At 44.5% G+C, this 21,309-nt stretch overlaps 1 protein-coding gene across 1 annotated transcript in view; it reads right to left on the minus strand.

Moving 5' to 3' along the window:
- LOC144148724 (short transient receptor potential channel 4-associated protein-like) overlaps positions 1–21,309 on the minus strand; it is a 93,344-nt gene that overhangs the window by 60,851 nt on the left and 11,184 nt on the right. Inside the window, exons 3-7 of the mRNA XM_077680248.1 lie at positions 16,843–16,965; positions 9,776–9,836; positions 9,615–9,682; positions 4,929–5,082; positions 4,159–4,269 (exon numbers count right to left, since the gene is read on the minus strand). Coding sequence (XP_077536374.1) covers positions 4,159–4,269; positions 4,929–5,082; positions 9,615–9,682; positions 9,776–9,836; positions 16,843–16,965 — 517 coding nt within the window. The remainder of the gene's footprint in view (positions 1–4,158; positions 4,270–4,928; positions 5,083–9,614; positions 9,683–9,775; positions 9,837–16,842; positions 16,966–21,309) is intronic.

The following is a 21,309-nucleotide window of genomic DNA, read 5'->3' on the forward strand; positions in this document are numbered from 1 at the left end:
TGCTTAACTGAGCGCGTTTCTTTGTTGGCCGCTTCCGAGATGTTTAAGATCCTCTTCTCATTTATAATGAAGTACAGGCTCACTCCAATAACCCTTACTATAAGGACCTGGCTACAAAAACTACTACAAGAAGCTACCTTATTACAAGACCCCTGAATTGTTCTTGACTACGTGGACTACAACATTGCACAATAATGTGCACGGCAGTAAAATTTCAATATTTACGGGGAATTAGTATCTGAAGCAAAATTATTTGGCCAGAACAGTTTCACCAAATTTTTCCAAAAAACTTCAATTTTCCTGATGCTCTGCTGCCAGGCTTGCTACACTTGGGCTATGACGGCTCCGGATCTGGAGGACTTTAGATTAAGATAAGTGGCGACTCAACCGCCACTTTCTGGCCGGGTCTTTACGACGTCACAGGATCTTGTTTCAGGGCGTGAGACAGCTGGATCTGATTTGGGAGCAGTTTTTGGAGCAGCGAAATCTCGATTTTGGAGCAGAAGAACCTTCATTTGGAGCAGAAAAACAACATTTATTATGTCCCCTTAGGAGCCTAAAAAAAATCAAATTTTTGGCAACTCACGGGCGAAAAGTGCACTTTTTAGTCGGTTTTGAATTTACATAACACTGAAACAGCCTTTCAATAGTTTTTTTCTACCCGAGTATCACAAGGTGCGAACTGCACTACCTTTTTACTATACTATTATATCCATTTTTTAAATTCTTAGGCTCTATGCATAGATAGCATGGAGTTCCATTGAAAATATCGAATTGACAAACTAAGCAATCGTAAGGCATTTTTATTATAATGTGAATGCTGAAATTGTTATTTTTGTAATCCCAGACTCATCTTTACGCACAACTGTAGAGCCACGGCAAAAGTTGCGCAAAGCGAGGTCACAGTCATCGCACCCCACCAGCCCTCCCATTTCAATCCCCAAGGTGCACGTTCACTACGATCATAATCTGAGTAACGTTGGTATGTTTAGCCACCTCCCTTTTGGCATTAAATTTCACTTCACATAGATGAACCATTATTACTAGCGTGCAATACTAGCCCATCCAGCTATCGGGCCGCCCCTTCTGCAGCGTCAATCGTCCCATTCCCGTCGCTCGCAAGTTCGCTGTGAAAGGCAGCAATAACTTAGTGTTTTATAAGACCGCAATGAGTCCGAAATTTCACTTCAAGCACGCACAGCGCCTCACACTCAAGGCCGAAACATGGCGAATTCGCGGGCGCTATGTTGTTTTCGATTAACTTCCCGTCTTTTGAGCCGCGCAACTTCCCGCAACAGATCAAACGACTAAATGTAAACCCAGCCACCCCCATAACTAAAACCAAGGTACAAATCAACGAAGAGTGCTCTGCCCGAACCGCAAGGAACAGCTTCGCCTAGCGGCCATGTTTTCACATCTTCACACCAAGATGGCGGCGGCCAGTAATTCCGTTCCGGAGATACGGCGCTCCAAAAATTCCATTTTCATCAACTTGTACAAGCGGTTTGACGCCTCAGTACACAAAATTATTTTTTCTACAGGACTTTGCAGTGGCTTTTGATGGGAAAATTTTAAAACCGCACGGAATGTAATATGTGGAACCCGACATTGTGACTTTTGAAAAAAAAACTATCTCGGGGACAATTTTATGCGGGTTTTTTTTATGGAATAATCAATCAATTAAACCTTTCAAACAGCATCGCCTTGGCGGTGTTGGAAAATTATGCTGCCAGTAAGCATTTTCCCCCACTCAAACTGACGGGAGCATTAAATTCCTTGGCTCTGACTGTTTTGGAGCAGTTTGGCGCAATTTTTGCCAATTTTCAAGCTTTTGGAGCAGCCTGGTGCAGGAAAACAAATTTGTATCAAATCTGCACAATATGCACAGCTGTCTCACCCCTGTTGTTTGTAAGATTGGCGGCCCCTGACCAAAGCCATCGCCAAGAAACATGGCTGTGCGGTTGTAGAGTGCGTCTAGTTCCGTTTGATCACATCATTTGGACACTCAAGTGAAGTTAACACATTGATAGCTATGTTTCTAATGTTCCCTGTTAAGATGAAAGCCTTAAAGGGGCTCTGCAGCACTTACCACAGACTACTTGGAATGTATTTTGGGGTAAAGTCTATTGTGCCCGCAATCTCCTCCCGCAAGAATTATAAAAATCCGTTCCCTACCACAGAAGCTTTGCAAGATGAAAAATAGCGCATAACTGTTCATTCTTAACTTGACAGCGGACTACGCGACAAAAGCTGCGGGCTCTTTCCTGGTAAGGAGGGGGTGGCTCGTGGTGTTCTCTTGGCGGCCTTCAATATTCACAGGCCAGGGAGCTTTTCTTTTTCTCCGCAACGTGCAGCAGTCTATTTCCAGTCTGGTGCAACAAAACAGCAGGCATTGATGCCTGCTCGCAAGCGTGCGCTCAGGCTGGTAGGGCATTTTTGAAGCAATAAACGTTTGCTGTCGAGTGGTCTAGTTGAAAGGGAAGTATTGAGTTCGTCACTCAAACTCCACGTGCACTCAAAACACGAAAGAACTGCCAAAACTGTTCGTACAGGTTCAGGCATAGAAGAGGTTGGTGACACAGGAGATGAAGAGGTCGTCACAGGAAATGCAAGAAATAAATGGAAGTTGACCAGCAGCAGCCAATACGCATCAAGCGCTGCCTGTAAGTTCTGCCGAGGTCCCCCCCGACAGTTCTCAACTTCGGGACCTCTTTTGTCGTTGTACTCTCTTATGTTATACAAAAAAAGTGAATGAACTTGAACTTGCAGGGGCACCAATGAAATCCCCCTAGCAGCCCGTTTCAAAAGCAGTCGCGGGAGGCTCCGGCCCGCGCACCACTCTCGCCACTGCTTTTGCAGCACGTTCCCGACTGAGATTTACTGTTTCTGTGCGTTGGAAATACATATTTATGTGGAGCAGTCAGTCTGCTCACAAATGTGGTGTATTTACGAGAGTTCAAATTTTTCTGATGTGATCTTAGTGTGGTACATTCAGTCCGTATAAGCGCCAGGCATGTGTCACAGGCTGGTGTTGTGAAACCGGCATATGCATGGAGCCGATTGTAATTCCACTGCCCTGAAATTTACTAACACTACCTCCGTAAGCAGAGTTTCTTCAGATGATCATGCTATGGCCACACACTACATTGTAATCGGTTTTGAGTGCCAACATAATCTAGAGGAGCACTCATACCTGTCCCTGCCGGTTACGCTTCATACCTCAGATATTGATCACTAACCTGGACAAGCCAATAAGGCATATATTTCGCGAACATTCTGCAAATGAAGTGCGATGAATAATGCAAAACTATACGTGGGAATTAGCACATGACAAAAAAAATAAAGGAATTAATGTTGGGTCGTCTTGTCACAAGGAGAACACTCGCAATCGATCATGAGCCCTGGACTAGGGGCACCCACCACGTCGCAATACCCAATGAACACAATAAAGTTATTACTCTTTCTCTCTCTGCTACATATATCTTCCGTGAGCAGCGCGGAGACGGGCTTATTGAGTAATCTGCATCCGCGACCTAACGCTTCGAAGCATCGTCATATGACACAGGAAGCCTGCAGAATCCAGCACAAACCGAAATTAGAGGGCCTTATCAGGTACCACACTCTTCCGACGACAGCTTTTATCACTTGTGAACATACTGTATACTTACTGTATACTTCAAAAAATTCGTCCGCCGAGTAATCACCTGTTCGTTGAAGTTGAAAAACCAAAAGAAAAGTGAACGCACACTTGTGTGCGAGATTACTAAAATGTTCATTCCTTGATTTGATTCTGCATAATTTTCAAGTAAAATGCCAATCTCAACTTCACTATACTGAGGTTTAACCTTGCCACAATAAAAGTAGCAATAGTTTTGTGTAAAGGTTTACGGAGAGTGCACATGTACTTCTCAATGCAGCAATCATGGTTGCAGTTTAGCCCAAATTTTTGGTGCTTCCAGAGTTATTTGACAACCGGGTTTGAAAACATGCGCCATTTACAGAACATTAACACCTTTTCTTTGCTTCCTGTGCTCCCATCATGCCATTGGCAGCAGCACTACTGTGGCTCTAATACAACTAATGCGATAGCACATGAAACAGACTGCAGATGGCACAAAAAAGGCCGACTCCCCAAATTTCACAGAATAAAGGGCTTACACGAAGTCTTGTGCTCGTACACATCCAAGTCAGACAAGCTGATGGCCAAGACTTTGCAGAAATTGCCCAGCTGGATGTCATCCAGGCTAGCAATTAAGCTGGTTATGTTGGCTACAAGGAAGAAACCAATAAGTTAGTACACGGACTAACAGGCATGCCATGCAACTTCATTCCAAGTTCACTGCTAAGAAATAACAGTGCAAGGAACACACACCAAAAACGATTAAGCCAGCACACAGCAGCACTGTTGACTGCCCGAGTTTATAGTTCTCGTCTACCTTTCTTACCCTGCACGACAATACAACTGAGCAGCACCACGAGATTGACTAACAGGCTGTGCTGCCAATTGACCACACAGAACTATGTGGTAACTGCTTTTCGCCAACTACACAGCTTACGTGATAAAAACCAGTTGAATGACAGGCTATAAACATTTTAGGCATCACACACAACAGCAGCTACAGAGGAAGTTACTGTGCCAGCAGTGACCCTTGCATGGAAGGCTCACCTAAGCTGAAACAGCTCCATACCTACCGTATCTGCCATACATACAGCAGCAGCACGCGGATCTGCTTGCATCATATATGCATTCGCGATGCTAATCAGCAAATTTAAGCCTGCTAAACCTTCATTTAAGGATCCAGATGCAACAAGGCACCGCCAGAGGTGGCATGAAAATGTAGCACACATTTTATGCGACACGCAAGGTTTGTGAAAAGAGTTCCGGAAGGAAGGGTACAGCAAATTTTTTCCAGAGTAAGGGTACGTACGTATGGTGGTGAGATTGAGAACATCTCGTCGAGAAAGCAACAGGCATTCTATCAGGTCACACGCAACCAAGCAAGTTTCATTGAACTGCATAAGTGACAGCAGGCCATGGAAGAGTGGCTCCTTGCTGGACAGCTCCTGAGCTGCATATGAATCCTGCAACAAACAGAGGCGCCAAAGTCCAGTTATAATCGTACAAAACACAAGCAGAAAAACAAGAGCCCCTGAAAGAAATACTACGAACTCACGAATTAAAAAATAAATTGCATGTGAGCTGGCTAAAGCATGCTCTCCGGATGCTGCAGGCCACATAGGGTTCTGCACAGCACAAGTGATCTCCCCCAGCAGAATCTGGTTAGTGCAACTGGCCCCACCAAAATACACGGCCGTTCTAGCTCATATCGTGCATTTCTGGGGTCATGTGTGCAGTATTGCCCAGAATTCCAATGGACACATGTCTGACCTCAAGCCAAATTCGGGGTTTTTGTAAAACCCCGAATTTGTCATTATTGTCATTTGTCATTGGCTACTATGTCATTTTGTCATTGGCTACTTGGATCAGTGCTTGGAGCGCCAAAAATGTGAATTTGGAGCACACTTGCTTTTGGAGCAGGTTGCTTTGGACCACTTTAGTTGTCTTGTAAGGACTACTGCTCAGAGCCATGCAATTCCTCAACATGCACATGCAATAAGACTGCAGGGAGAAAGAGAAAAAAAGAACCACACAGACCATAGAAGCACAGAAGAAGCTTTTAGGTGGTTTTTCCAACAAATTATTTCAAGCACGAAAACACCAGTTCAAGAGAACAAACACTGAACAAGCAAAATGTAAGCCTAATTATCTGCATTATAGGTTTATGACTTCTTTTTCTGCAAAGAAGCCCAAGCCAAAAATTATCCCCCACGACGACATGGCTTACAAGGCGCAGTTTCCTCTCTAGTATACTTACTAAGAAACTATGTACACTACCACTCGTAAACGAAAACAAACACGTAGATGGATGCCATTGTTTGCTAATGATGGCGATGTGGCTCGCCGTCTTTGCACGAGGCGCAGACCTGGTTCGCTAAGCCGGACCTACAGCTAATCCGTATCCAGTTGAAATCACGCCGCGCGAATGTCGCCCTAAGGCGCTGCGGTCGCAAGCGCGCGCACGGCTTGCATGCCAAGGTCAGCAGCAGCCCTGCCCAGTCAGGAGATATGATAATGGGGGCCCAATCAGGAGATAGGATAACGGAAGCTGCTCCATCCACAAGCTAGAAGGGGGACAACCTAGCAGCTATCTGCAAGTAATCAGCTCGGTAGACACGGCTTGTAAAACAATATGTTTTGCTACTGCATCTCCCCCACTTCTCCTCTAGGGTAATGCACTCTTTACGTGCAAGTAAAAAAACAGATAACGGTTGGTACGTATGTTAAGGAATAAAGATGGCGTAATTTTGCGCCGCTCCTTTTTTTAGACATTGCATGATGCGGGCAATGATGCTGATAATACACGGGGCTATTTTTGTTGCCCTTCCGTGGTGCCTTGGGGCAGATTTCGCCTCAACGAATTTCCGCTTGAACGAAATATTTCTCACGTCCCGTCAATTTCGTTGTAGTGGGATTCGACTGTAGACTGAGCTTGATATTTGTGATAGCAAATTATAAAACACGCGTCGAAAGCAATATTTTGACCAACAAATACAAAAAGAGCTCGTGCCCAAGCCTAGATGTCATACCGGCATTCCCAGTCCAACAGTAACAAAAGGTTCCAAAAGAGGGCACATGCGCAGTAGGATGCGGGAAACTCAAATTTACTTGCGCAAACCACCTCCACCATGTTTATTGTGGGAAGCACGAGACAGGAGGGGAAGAGAAGAGAGGAATTTATGCGGCAGGGGTGGCAGAAGACTAGTCTTCCCACATTTGTGGCGAAGTAAACAGATACGCGGCCATTTTTTTTTTTCACTGCGACTATTCAATTGTACATGTGTTTGCACACGCACGCTGGAAGTAAAACTGGATGGTAGCTCTCACGCTCCCCCTCAATCTTTGGATGTATATTTATCAGCTTAGGTCCGCTGCAGGACCAAGGCTCCTTTCAATAACTTCCAAGTACTCTTTTCTTGGTCTGTCTGAATCCCTTTCTTACGCCTGAATTACCTCACCTTTCCATCAAGTTATGTCTTCCCCTATCTTCCTGTACCCCCAGTCCAATCTCCCGCTAGCCCTTCTGCGGATGGTCAGTTCTTCCCATTGCATGTCCATCCAAGTCCTCTCATTTCTAGTTTGTTTTGCTATAGTGTGCTCGTTTCTTCAAAGAGTTACTCCTACCATTCTTTTGTGGCTCGTTGGGCTAACCTTTTTTTCAATGATGCAATTGGCTTAAATAGTTACTTATTTACCTGTTTCAGTATTTCATGGTCTCTTGTGTTCAGTACTAATACAAAGCACTTGACCAGAACAAATTTGACAAGGCTGATCTTGTGGTAGTGGGGCTCAGGTTTGTTTGTTTAAGAACTCGTACAACAAAAGTAGCCGCCTATGTTTTTTTACATTTACACGACCTTCACCTTACTGCAGGGGCGGAAGCAGGCTGCAGCCTTTTGGGGCACCTCAGGGAGCAGGGATAATGCTGTTTTGGAGCAACTTTGCAGCAATAAAAGGGGAGTTTTGGAGCAGTGCACATCTTTTTGGAAGCAGATTTCTAAAATCAAACCTTATTCATTTGCAACTTTTATTTCTTGTAAACAAGAAAAAAATAAGTCCAAAATTGTTCTTACTCAACATTCGTTCAACACTGAGCCAACCACTTTGCCATTCATTTAGAAACCGCATGTCCTCACAGTTAAAAGAATACAACTGACAGAGCAATAACTAAGCAAAATCTAGATATACGCAATGCTTTGAATAGCTACACATACCCAGACTTAAGAAAAATAAAAACACCATTACAGTCGTGAGAAACAACCCAGAGTGGACCAGAGATAGGCAAAATGGTCTCTTAAGCGCCTAAGCTGTTAAAAGAGCCACGATGACAAAATGGAAGTTCGTTTTATTCGAAAGATTTAGTATTTTTTAGTTCCCGCAGTATTTGTCCGGCAGCAAACGTTTTGCTGAGAAATTAAACAGTGTAAGTAAAACATTTTAATTCTCCTGCTGAATTGTGTGTTTCGCGACATCAGCGATGGTGTACCCAGGGCATGTACCAAGAACATAAGTTATTATCTTGACTAAGGCTGCCACAAACGCTGAAATGTGACTTTTGTCACCTTGTTTACCGTACGCCTCACTAGATGGTGGGATGATACCGCTGCAGTACCCCTGTCCGCTCTGTTTTTGACTGGATTTGTACCTGGCTTATTTTTCATAAAACATAGGGTGTGTTCAACAAACAACTCATGTAAGTGGCAATATTGCTTATGCCAGTTGACCAGTGTCATGTCAGACAAGCGCAACGTATCCAACGGCTGTGCAGCTTCGACCAGCATAGTGCACGCCATGCAAAGTGGTGCTCATAATACAAGCACCACTTTGCACGGCGCGCACTACGGAAGCACACGTAGTGCACGCACTACCGAAACTACGAATGAGCACTCAAACATACAATGTATGTTTACGTGGATGTTTCTTAGCTTCCATTGTTAACAGAACCATTTTTACTGCTGTGAAAAGAGTGTGCACTACATTTAGCATACCTGCCAACCTGGTGACTTGGAAATTCGTAAAACCAGCGGTCCGAGGGGTGTGTGGGGGGGGGGGGGGGGGGGGGGGGGGGGGGGGGGGGGCAGCGCACTAATGTTTTACAAGTTTAAAAGGATTAACGTTCTGTGCCAAGCGTTCTCACGTTTTCGCAACCATAAGTGAAATTCGCAAGTCTTGAAGAGTAATGAGCAACAAGGCAGGAGGAGCAAATTCTGTCGTGTACGATTTTACAAACACTCAGTACAGTATTGTCGCGGCTTTGCGTCATTGCACTGCGAAGCACCTACCGTGGTCATGCTACAGGTCGTAGTGCATTGGTCGCGGCAGTCATACGAAGAGCAACGCGAACACAGAGGTCCTAACCGGCCCCCGAACGACGCACTCTAAACAGGCTGGTCGAGGTGGAAGCGAATTCTGGACATGGATGCGTAGCCCACCCCAAGACGGTGACAAATTCGCAGTTTCTGCTGATGATGATAACAAGATTACGTATTGCCCTTTCGTGGTGGCGCAAGGTGGCACAGTGTAGTTTTAATGGATAGTATTCCTTTTTTTTTCGAAAATCAAAATATTTTCCGTAAAATTTCGGGCAAGATTCGTAAAATTGTAAGACTGGTCGAAATTCGTACATTTTACGGAAAATTCGGAAGAGTTGGCAGGTATGATTTAGGCACAAATAGCACGTTCTGCAAACTTATATTCCGTGTAACTTGCGTTGCATTTCGTCGGTCTCAGCCAATCGCAACAAGCTGTCCATGTCAAAAGTTTAGTGCAGAAAAGCAGCTAGGGTGCCGCATGCCTATTTTCTGTTTTCCTCCTTACACGGCTTACTTGAGTGAAGTGTGTTATTCTAGCATTTTCTGCCTCAGTGATCAAGTGTTCTGCCATGAGTGGCATATCTGTACTCGGAACTGTAATTCACCGATACCAGCCAAAGTGTTCCTTCCTGTCCGTGTTCATTCAATGGCTTCAAAGCAGTAATGAACATAGACGTACTCACCTCTACACAAAGTCTATGTAGAAGTTCAACGGAGAGGCTCTGCGCCATTAGATATTGATTGTTCCTCACTGGAATATAAAGAAGAAGAAAAAGAGCAAGTACATTGAGTAGGTTATACCTGGAAAAGTAACTGCTTAAAGTGCCTTGAAAAAAGCACTCACCATGCTTGACAGCTGTTTCTTTGGGCAGCAGACTGTACTGCATGATGATCCGCAGCAAAATCTGCATTAATGATAAACAAACATTCAAGCTAAAACAGCTTTAGCAGGCTCAGCTAAGTTTACCAGTGTTTATGAATGAGCGTAGTACCACAAAGCTCACGCAGTGTGGCATCAGTGCTACAAACAGAATTCACGGAAAGCCAACTGCACATCCTGTGTGCAGGCAACCTTAGCCACACACCACCATAGTAACGTTTCTACAAAATTGGCTACTCTGCTGTTTGAGGCCCTTAGTACTTTAAGGGTGAGAGTTTGGTAGTGCTTCCTGTGTGCTTTAAGATGTCGGCCAAATTTTGAGTGAAGTTGAGCTACAAGTGAAGTTGAGCTACATTGAGTGTGGTCACCACTTTTAGGTTCAGGGATTTTTGTTAATGCATTTTTTTCTTTAAAGGGACACTGAAGTGATTTGTGAACATGGTGGGATCCTGTGCGCAAATCTGGAGTTCCTCGGCTGTTTCATCTACTCTGGGTATGTTTACGCGGGTTTATTTAGTAGAAAAATCAATTCGAAAACGATGTCTTCCTCTCCGCATCCTCTGTGCAGATTTCCTATGACATTTCAAATGATGCTTACTCTTGCAGCTTTGCTTGACTGCACCTACTGCGTGGCTCACCAACCCTGTGACAGGGTCAGTCGACCGGCCGCTGGCGGGTCGTCGCAATTTGTTCGCTCAGTTTAACAGCCCCAACAAGATTCATGCCTGGAAGAATGTGGCTTTATTCTGTTAATTTGTAGACTGTAGCAAGCTTAGTAAAGTCGATAAAGTCAAAGCAGCTCCACACTAGCACACACATAATACGTATATTGGCTTTCGACGCTTTGCTGACTTCACTTCACTGGATCTGTAAGCTGCATTTACCTGTGTGACTGGTATGCTAGTAGAAAACTTAAGGGCAATTAAAGGCAGGAGAAAAGTCAGTAAAGTTAATATAGGTAATAAGAAATTAAAATCAACCGAAACTTTTACCGTAAACGACAAAACCAAAGTACGAGATGCACTTTTTCGCAGGGTAAACTAGCGGAACTAGCACACCACACTTTGGCGGTCGTTTCTGCTGCCTGAAGGAACGCATTTGCTAGTTATCAGATATTTGTGGGGGCTACGAGGAAGCTTACTGCACAAGCGTTATACAAAAAAAAATTTCACCACCTTCCCGTAGGGGAACCCTGCGTAGTATGCGAAGCAGCCATGGGGTCGACTCAAGTTACCATTAGTTTTCAGTTAGGTGGCGTACCGGCAGCATTGCCTGTGGCACTCATCGCGGCGTTGCAGGAGGAGAATGAGGGTAGCGGAGCGCGTGCGTAATTGTGCAATCCCGGAGAAGAGAGGAGGAGAGGAGACAAGGAGGAGGATGCGTATGTGCAGTGGGGGTGTGGACGCCACACAACGGCGGAGGGAACAGGCGCGACCATAACCTGCTTCGCATCTAAAAATGCTCAGCTTAGCAGCTCGTAATGCTGCAACCAAAAAATAAATAGCAAAGTACATGTTGAGGCAGGCGTTTGAGATGTAAATACAGTCAAATCCGACTATAACGAACCCCGGATAGAGCAAATTACGCTATATATCAAACAAAAGCACAGCTGTTACGAAAATGCATGCGAAGCATATTCCTTATAACGAAGTTCACATCGGATATATCGAACTCGGCGCGCCTACAATTGCCAACGAAATGAGTGGTCTCGGAGCGGCGATTGAGGTGCTGATTGGCCATGATTGCGATTTTGAGCTTCGCATAGACCGACGTGACACCCGACACCTTCCGTAACTGTTTCCGACGCACGGGATTCATGACGGAGCCCACCCATCTAACCAGCGAGTCCGGACCAAGACGGCATGATCGGCGAACTGCGCAAAGAGCTCGCCAACGTTCCAGATGCTGTGCCGAAAGGAGTGTCCTCAGAGGATTTCCTCAGTGTTGCCACAATGTTGCTGTCCCTGTAAGCCCCTTGAGCGCACACACCGTCGCCGATGTCATGGCAGCTGGTGCTGCTGAAAGCCCTGAAGAAACTGAGGATGTCACAACGTAAAGCCGTCCGACGCTTTATGAAGCGCTTTTGCCAGCCAATGTTCTCCACCAATATTGCTTCGATATTGAAGGACACGGACTTCAACTGGTGAAAACGATGTCCGTGTAGAGAATGTGGTGCTGTTAGTGCCGCCAAAACGAAAGTGGAAACAAAAATCACCCCTTTCTTGCAAAGTAGGCAGTTAAGGCGGAAAGTAGCTTTATTGCATGCAATAAATGGATTGTTTTGTGTAAGGTAATGGCATACTTTATGAGTTCGTATTACGTACGTATGTGTTCGCATATTGTCAAGTCATAACAAAAAAATTCGTTATAGACTGGTTCGGCTATATCAAATTATTGGACATATCGAACTAATCGCGGCGCATATTACAGTTCGCTATAGCCGGGTTTGACTGTATATATATATATCTGTTGTCCCACGTCCCGCATGTTTTTTTCAGCCCAGTGGCTTGGAGCACTACACAAGTGTCGTCTGTGTGGTTCAAATCCCCGGCAGGATTCTTTATTATTGGCCAACAGCCGACCTTGTGTCCATGTGCCTTTTATGACACGGTGGGTACTACAGAGGAGACAGGTGAACACCGAAGATGAGAGAGAAACGCCTCCCAATTGAGCATTTCCAGTGGAGCGGAGGGCCTTCAGCACTGCGTATGCCTCTGCTCGTTTTTCAGCACCTGCTCGCTAGAATCAGTGCTAGGTGCAGGGTTTGTACAGGCTTCAAAAGCAAAAATTCAAGGGTTTTCAAGGACTTTCAAGGACCAGAAAACACATTTTCAAGGTTCCCATCTAATGTTTTATCTGGGATTATTTATAACGTTTTCAAAAGTTTTTTATTGCACAATACCTAAACACATTAGCTTACATTTATAAAGATAGGCACTAACGGGTTCGCAAATGCTCCCGCAGCTTTATTTTTTATTTCATGGTTGGTATTTAGAGGTTTTTCTTGTTTTTGGTGTTTTGCTCAGGCTGTTTGATTTCAAAACTTGGTTAATGTTGCCTGCATCGCCTTTGTCAGCAAGAGTTCCAGCTGAAACTAAATCAGCAAGTCTTGCTGCAAGGCAGGATGAACTATGTACATGTCCACCATTTGCACGTAAGAGCAAACACAGATGGAGCGTATGAAGCACAGCACACATGCAATGAGCGAGCGTCCACAGTCTAGATGGAAGATGCAAGACAGAGAACAGAAGCCGACTTTCACTGGATTGTATTGTGACATGGATTGGATTCAGAAGTGCCTGCTCCCAATGTTGCCTCGTAATAGGGTTGCCACCTGCCCGGTTTTGGACCGGCCCGACCGGTTTTTTAAACAGCGGGCCGGTTGCCGGTCCATACTTAAAACCGGCCGTCACTGGCCGGTTCTTTGGCCCTCGTGCCGTGATTATGTCAGTTTTGGGGTTTTATAAGCGTCAATTCAACAACTAAGACGATAAATATATGTCGACAAGCTGCGCAAAGACACGCGAGCAGAGAAAATACGCGGCCAAGTGCGCTGCCTGAGATGAAGGGGGAGCTAAGGTAGGAACAAAGCAACGAAATGCTGCGGCCGCGGTAAGAAATTCCAGTTACTTTGAGGCACATACAGACCACAATAAGCAAGCTCTCAATCACTTTCAGTACAAAGGTTATGTTGATTTCTCTCTAAGAAAATGCCACAATAAATGGCGCCGCATGTCAAAAATATGGCGTTTTTTGTTTCAACACAAATTAAATATTCTATAAATTACACCCCCCCCCCGAAGGGCCGGTTTTTTTCTCGCGGAAAGGTGGCAACCCTACCTCATAATAATGAAAATCCACCAATCCACCAAATGAAAATTCACGCAATACACTAAAACTTGATTGTTACAATGTTTTTTTACATTTGTTAACACCTAAAATCCACGACAAACATTTTAAAGTCTTGTAAAAAGACAGGGCCATTGGTTGTCTCCAGAAAAATCAAGGGTTTTCAAGGACCATTTAAAAATTCCAGGACTTTCCTGGCCTTGAAATTTACACTTCTAAATTTAAGGGTTTTCAAGGTTTTCAAGGAACTGTGCGAACCCTGTAGGTGGTTTACCCGGCCCATTCCTGAATATATGTAAATTGCGGGAAATGGCGATTCCTAAAGTATTGCTAATGTGCGATCACAGATAATGTCAGAAGCCACAAACGTGTTGCATGGAACCAAAACCGAAACTGATTTGAACAACTCTCCAGAAATAAACCACCACAACTACCTTCCGACACATATGCTTGTTACCAAGAATAACACAGTTTTTCCTAAAGAAAAAATAAAATTGACACACACACAAGACAAGTTTGTTTCACTGCTGTAGTTGTTGCTCTGCCACAAATGTCGCATGGTATTTTTTCTTCTTTCAGACTTTATGAATTAAATACGGATTTGGATAAATGATGAAAAGTTTATTTCAGTCTGTCTGTGCAATGCAAACACAAACAATTTTCACAAATTTAATTCAGTGTCCCTTTAACATCCAAGGTTGGGCAACACTTTGTCGTGTTGCTTCTTTCTGAAGTCGAAGCCTGCCTACAGGCTCCAAACATAAACCTTACCTATAAACAGGGTTTTTAAATGCTTTTGCTGAACACAATTTATTCTGTTCAAACTGCTGCTTCGTACAAGCTCAAACTTCGAACAAAGCTCAACATTTCATGGTCTATTTTATATAGCACTAAGATGACTGCCCTGACCAGGTCACGGTGAAACCAAGTACAAACGATGTCACCACAGGGCCAGGCACCTCTTGTCAACGCTACAACAAAATGCTTTGAACAAGTGGGTGAAGTGTTTTTGCTTGAATTCTTGATATACAGGCACTATGGCTGCTGACCCTGCAGCGAAAGAAAGCCGGCCACATACTAATGCCAGCTTTGTGCACAGTTTGAGCTCGTCATGTGCATGTACCAGCTTGCAATCTGTATTGCTTGTAACAACATGCGCAGCCAATCGCAAACAAGTCTAAACCGACTAGGTAAAGGCTACCAACATCTGGGCTTACCAAGAAGCATTTTCTTTCGGCTTCTAAAGAATTTTCCCCAATATGGATACCATAACAGTGAGTCACAGCCAATGTAATGGCCCAAAGGCACTGTCCAGCTAACATACCCCATTATTTATTACCTATAACTGTACAGTGCACATTACTTTGGCTTCACATCGTTAAGGTGGGTGTTGCAATGATGTCAAGGACATCACCAATACTGGCAGCCTAAGCCACCCCTCCTGGCTGCGTATAGCAAGGACAGTTTGCAGTTTAGATTTTAAAAGATCTTTTCTTGGAAATTTCAAAAACGAGATATTGCATGAACAAAAGGAAGGCCTCAGAAACATAATTAAGCCATCAGCTCGACATAAAAGAAACACAATATTGCTCTTCCTGCAGATTACTCGGCGAGACAATGCTGTACTTGGTCACCCCAGCAGGACAATCCCAGCAAGGGAGCAGGAAAGGGTTCAATGCCAAGGCACAAGGCCTGTTGACAGTACGCAGATGGGTGTGGCAGGGAGCATAGAGTAAAAATCAGGCTGCAGCAGTATTTAAGCAGTAAGTGATGCACTCAGGCAACCCTGAAATCACAACGAAAGCTGTCAGCGATAGTTTTCAGTAGAAAGCCCATGCCAAGCAGAGGGACAGGAAGCAGTCTAAGGGGACCAGAGATCACCTGAACTTCCCCAAAAACATTAAACCAATTTTCTTCCCACAAATGAGCATATATTAGGCAAAAGGTGTCCTGTCTGCTTATGCTTAAGTCTGTAAAGCTTTGGCCACCGGCACAGCTACAGTAGAATTATAGCAATATCATCAAAAAATAAATACAAAGAACCATTCTCATTTTAAATACTTGTACAGAACGCCCACATAAACATAAAATCTCTTTGAAAACATTTTTGGAGGGAGAAAAAACTTTTTTTGCCAAATACCTACGACAGACAGTCATACTTAGTGACAGCAGGCCAGTAAGGGTTAAGGGACCCTGCAACACTTACCATCGACTACTCGGAATGTATTTTGGGGTAAAGTCTATTTGCCCCAGCAATCTCCTCCCGCAAAAATTATGAAAATCCGTTCACTATCACCGAAACTACGCACGATGAAAAATCGCGCATAAATGTTCCCTCTCAACTCAACCGCGGACAACGCGACGAAAGCTGCGCACTCTCTCCCGGAGAGGGGGGCGGCGCGCGGCGTTCTGTTCGGCGGCCTTCGATATGTCACACGCTGGGGAGTTTTGTCCTTTTCCCCGCAACGTGGACAGGTCTATTTCCGGTCTGGTGCCACAAAAAAGCAGGCATGGTGGCCTGCTCGCAAGCAAGCGCTCAGGCTGGTAGGGCGTTTTTGGAGCAATAAACGTTTGTTGTCGAGTGGGCTCGTTGAAAATGGAATATTTAGTTCTTCACTTAAACTCCGCGCGCCCTCAAAACAAAAGAAACACCAAAAGCATGCGGACAGGTTCAGACATAGAAGAGGTTCATACACAGCGCTGACAACGGCTGATCGTCACAGGAAATGCCAGAATTTAGCCGCGAAGTTGAACAGCGACAGCCAATAGGAGAGCCAGGACAGCCATGGCCCGATTGACGTCGCAGAGGCCATGCCAGGGGTGCATAATGAGGAGAATTGAAGAGATCGCGGTTGGTTCTTCCGCATCTTTCTCGGCGATTTGCATGCTTACCGCTTCACATGCATGTGTAATATTTGGTTAGGGCGTTCCTGGAAGTCTAATCTAAACGTCGCGCAGGTTTACTTGCACTGCACGAAGAGTGTTGCAGGGTCCCTTTAAGTGGCAGAGCCGGATGTACTGGGAGTGAAGAATTAAATACGGCCAAGACAAAGCAACACATGTAATGGATGCCCCAAAAATGGCTTAGGCCATCTGCTATATCAGGGTTAACAGGACCCGTACCCAAGAGCTCTACACACAAACAACTTTGCCAGGCTGACAGATCCCAGAAGCTCACTCACCTCAATGCCATTGAGCTGTACAACACTCTTTATTATAGTTGTTGGATCGTTTGACTCCGAGCCATCATTTATGTCGTTCGACGGAGTCAGGTGAGTCTGGGCCTGAAACTTCTGCAGTATGCTCTGCGAAAAGGATGCAAGAGGCGTATGCATTTACCATTTCAGACAGACTAGAAACGTTTATGTGTTTGCCAAAAAATGTCACGAAAACATACATCACAATTCACTTTCTAGCTTCTAAAATGTTACTTTGGCTGGTGCTAGTCACACAACAGGGAGTAGTGGTGTTTTTATCTTAGTTTTAATGTAAGTTCACAGATTACTATTGACGATCTCTGATGCTTAATAGTAGAAAGGCGACTAGGTGAAAGAGACTAAAAATTGGCTTTTTCAGGCAGTCCGCATCACTATCTGCAGTGAAGACCAAAGAATGGAAGGCTCACTCGGCAGCCCCTTCCAAATGCAACGGCTTTAAAAAACATTTGTCCAGCACCAGGGTTGCCGATCTGAGCAAAACTAGACCACCGAGTTGCTACCACATGCTTGTTGCAGTTTTGTATGTATGTTTGTGGTTTATTGGCGCAAGGGTTTCTAAGACCAAAGAGCGCCAGAACTATGTTATGTGGTCTTTCAATAGTCATGTTTGTGCTTAAAATATGTATGAAATGAGTATGATACATCTTAAAATACTGTATATATGGGTGTAGAGGGCCCGTCCACTAAAGCATGAAGACGTTCATAATGGTGGCTGAAATGGATTATGGGTGCAACGTGATGCACCTCGAGCCAAAGAGCATGTGACGAGAGTGGGCCTCCCGTGCGGACAAAGGGAGCATGAGGGCCTCACTCACTGCTCGTAGGCTCTGAGGTCACGCACTGTACGAGATGAGTTTTAAAAACTTGATGTCTGCAAGATAACTTAAAAGACTTTTGTTTGTAAACATAGGTTCATCTCCTAAAAGCAGTGAAGGATGTAGTGGAATGTTGTAGGTATATATTTTCGGGAAATGCCGTTTTCTGGCTTCATTGCAGAATGTGCACTCAATTAATACATGGAGGACGGTGAGCCGTTCCCCACACTTGTTACAAACAGGTGGGAGTGTTCCATTCAAAAGATATGCGTGTGTAGCGTAAGTGTGGCCTATTCGCAGTCTGCAAATGGATACTTCAATGAATCTGTTTTGTTTTTCTGTTGTGTATCTTCCTAGGTTTGGTTTTACTGAGTGGAGCTTGTTGTCTGTGTGTGTGTCCCACATGTGCTGCCAGCATTTACGGATTCCCCTCCGGATTACTGGTTTCAGATTGAGGTGAGGGACCTGCGCTACATCAACACCACTACGTAGGGCCGCCAAAGTGGCGTTCTGGTCAGCAATTTCATTGCCCAGAATGCCACTGTGTCCAGGGATCCAGCAAACAAGTATTTTTAGCTTTGACTTATAGGCAGTTACAAGAGCCTTAAAAAGGCGGTTTAGAATAACGTTTTTTGTGGGCTTAAAGGAATCCAATGCAGTTACTACGCTTAGGGAGTCTGTGTAGATGACTGATTGTTGTATTTTGTTCTGTGTAATGTGTTCCACTGTGATTAGAATACCATAGGCTTCTGCGGTAAAGATGCTACAATTTCTGTTCAATGTCCTTGTGCTAGCAAAGTCCGGGCCATGTGCAGCACAGGACACAGAAGAAGAAGACTTGGAAGCATCTGTGTAAAAAGAGGCGCATGGATATCTGTGTTGTAAACGTAAGAAATGCTGTAAAATCAATTCGCGGGGTGCACGACGCTTGTCAATTTGTTTAAAGGATGTGTCACAATGAATAGTTGACATGTCCCAAGGTGGGACTATATCGGCGATACAGGTTTTTATGCCATCATCTAAAGACACCCCTATCTCCTCTGCAAGGCCTTTGACACGCAAGGCTACAGGGGCAGGGATCGACGGGCGTGCTAAATACAAATGGGCGAATGAGATGTCATTCACAATAGAATTGCATGGGTGATTCGTCATAGACATTGTCCTAATAGCATAGAGGAGTGCTGTATAAGCACGCTGGTGCTCTAGGCACCAGTGGTCGCATTCTACATAAAGACTCTGGATTGGACTTGTCCTGAAGGCTCCAGAGGCAAGGCGAAGGCCCAAATGTAGTACTGGGTCTAACATTTTTAAGGCAGTTTTAGACGCAGACCCGTATGTTACACTTCCATAGTCTATACGTGACCTAACTAAACTCACAAAGAGACGTAGAAGGCAGTCTTTATCAGCACCATAAGACTGATGTGACAACACTTTTAAAATGTTAATGGTTTTTAGGCATTTTTGTTTGAGTTTCTTTAAGTGCTGTACGTACGTTAGTTTTCCGTCAAGTACAACACCTAAAAACTTGTGTTCTTTCTTGACAGCAATCCGTTCTCCGTTTAGTGAGACATCGGGTTCTCGACGAATTCCACGCTGTCTTGTGAATAACACACATGTAGTTTTGTGAGGATTCAATTTAAAACCATTTTCTTCCGTCCATTTTGCAAGCCTGTTCACACCTAACTGTATCTGCCTTTCACATATGGACTGATTGCATGACCTAAAGCTTATTTGGACGTCGTCAACATACATTGAGTAGGAGATTGAGGGTGGCAACGATTTCCCAAGTGAATTCATTTTAATTATAAACAGAGTACAGCTTAATACTCCACCCTGGGGAACCCCATTTTCTTGTATGTATGTTCTTGATACCACTGTCCCTACTCTTACCCTAAATGTCCGCTCCGACAAATAACTTTCAATAGTGTTTAGCATATGTCCAGACACACCGAATGCCTTGAGATCAAGCAGTATGCCATGGCGCCAAGTTGTATCGTATGCTTTTTCTAAGTCAAAGAAAACAGAAAGACAGTGCTGTTTGTGGATAAAAGCATCTTTGACATACGACTCAAAGGCAACTAGCTGGTCAGTTGTGCTTCGACCTGATCGGAAACCAGCCTGACAACTGTCCAGGATGCCGTTATATTCAAGAAAATGGATTAGCCTCTTATTTACCATTTTTTCAAAAACCTTTCCTAAGCAACTTGTCAGAGCTATTGGTCGGTAACTGGCAGGTAGTGAGGCATCTTTCCCCTGTTTTAATACGGCAACTACAACTGCTTCTCTCCAAGCTCTCAGAAAGTATCCCGCCGCCCATATTTTGTTGAACAAGTGCAAGAGTGTTCGGAGAGTTTCTGGGTGCAGATGTTGTATCATTGTGTATGATATACTATCTGCCCCAGGCGCTGAAGCCTTACATGTTCCCAAGGCGACCAAAAGCTCTGTTATGGAAAATTCCGTGTTGTATGGTTCGTCAGATCTTTTGTTATCACGAATCCGTTTCATCTCCATAGATGTTTTGTGTCGTAAGAAAGCATTCGTGTAATGAGCAGAACTCGATACATATGAAAAGTATTTCGCAAGTGTGTTTGCCTGGTCCTCTAGGGTATCGCCTGTACTATTGACCAAAGGTAGGGTGTGTGTTTTCCGTCCATTAAACTTTTTAATTCTGTTCCATACTTTGCCTGCATCTGTGTACGAGTTGGTAGAAGTCACGAAAGAGCGCCAGCTATCTCTTTTTGCTTGCTGGCGAATGCGTCTTCCTTGTGCTTTTGCACGTTTGAAGGAAATCAAGTTTTGCGTAGTGGGGTACCTGCGAAGGACACCCCACGCCTTATTTTGAGCCTGCCGTGCAAGCCTACACTCTTCGTTCCACCACGGCCTCCTAGTGTTAGGTGTGGCACCAGATGTTTGCGGAATTGAGCCCTCGGCAGCATGAAGAATGTGTGCAGTCACCAGTTCACAGGCTTCGTCAATGCCCAAATAGCTTAAGGACGTGTATGAAAGCTGAGATAATTGTTTAAATTTTAACCAATCAGCACCAGATTCCTTAAACTTTTTATGGCAGATGGAACTGTTACGGGCTCTATCAATGCCTTTCAAGATGACAGGGAAGTGGTCGCTCCCATAGGGGTTGTCGTCCACTTCCCATTCAACAGCCAGAAAGAGGACAGAAGAGCCGATCGCCAAGTCTATGTGTGAGTATGTATTGTGTGTAGTGTTGTAGTATGTCGGCTCTTTTTTGTTAAAGAGACAAGCTCCGGATGAGAAGAGGAATTTTTCTATCAAGCGGCCCCGGGAATCTGTGCGTTCAGATCCCCATAGTGGGCTGTGTGCATTCAGGTCACCTACGAGTAGGAACGGTTCCGGCAGCTCATCTATGAGAGACTCAAATTCAGAGCTAGATAAACGATATTCAGGGGGAATGTATAGTGAGCAAATTGTTGTTAATCTGTTGAAAATAATTGCCCGGATTGCAACCGCTTCTAGGGCGGTACGCAATTGAAGAGATTGGCAAGGGATAGATTTTTGCGTAACTATAGCTACGCCACCAGAGCAGTGCGTGCAGCTATCTCTATCTCTCCTAAATACTGAGTATTGGTTCAGGAAATTGGTG

This window comes from Haemaphysalis longicornis, unplaced genomic scaffold (assembly GCF_048455015.1).
Source record: "Haemaphysalis longicornis isolate Haplotype H1 unplaced genomic scaffold, Haemaphysalis longicornis Haplotype H1 scaffold_1, whole genome shotgun sequence".
Taxonomy (NCBI): Eukaryota; Metazoa; Arthropoda; class Arachnida; order Ixodida; family Ixodidae; genus Haemaphysalis; species Haemaphysalis longicornis.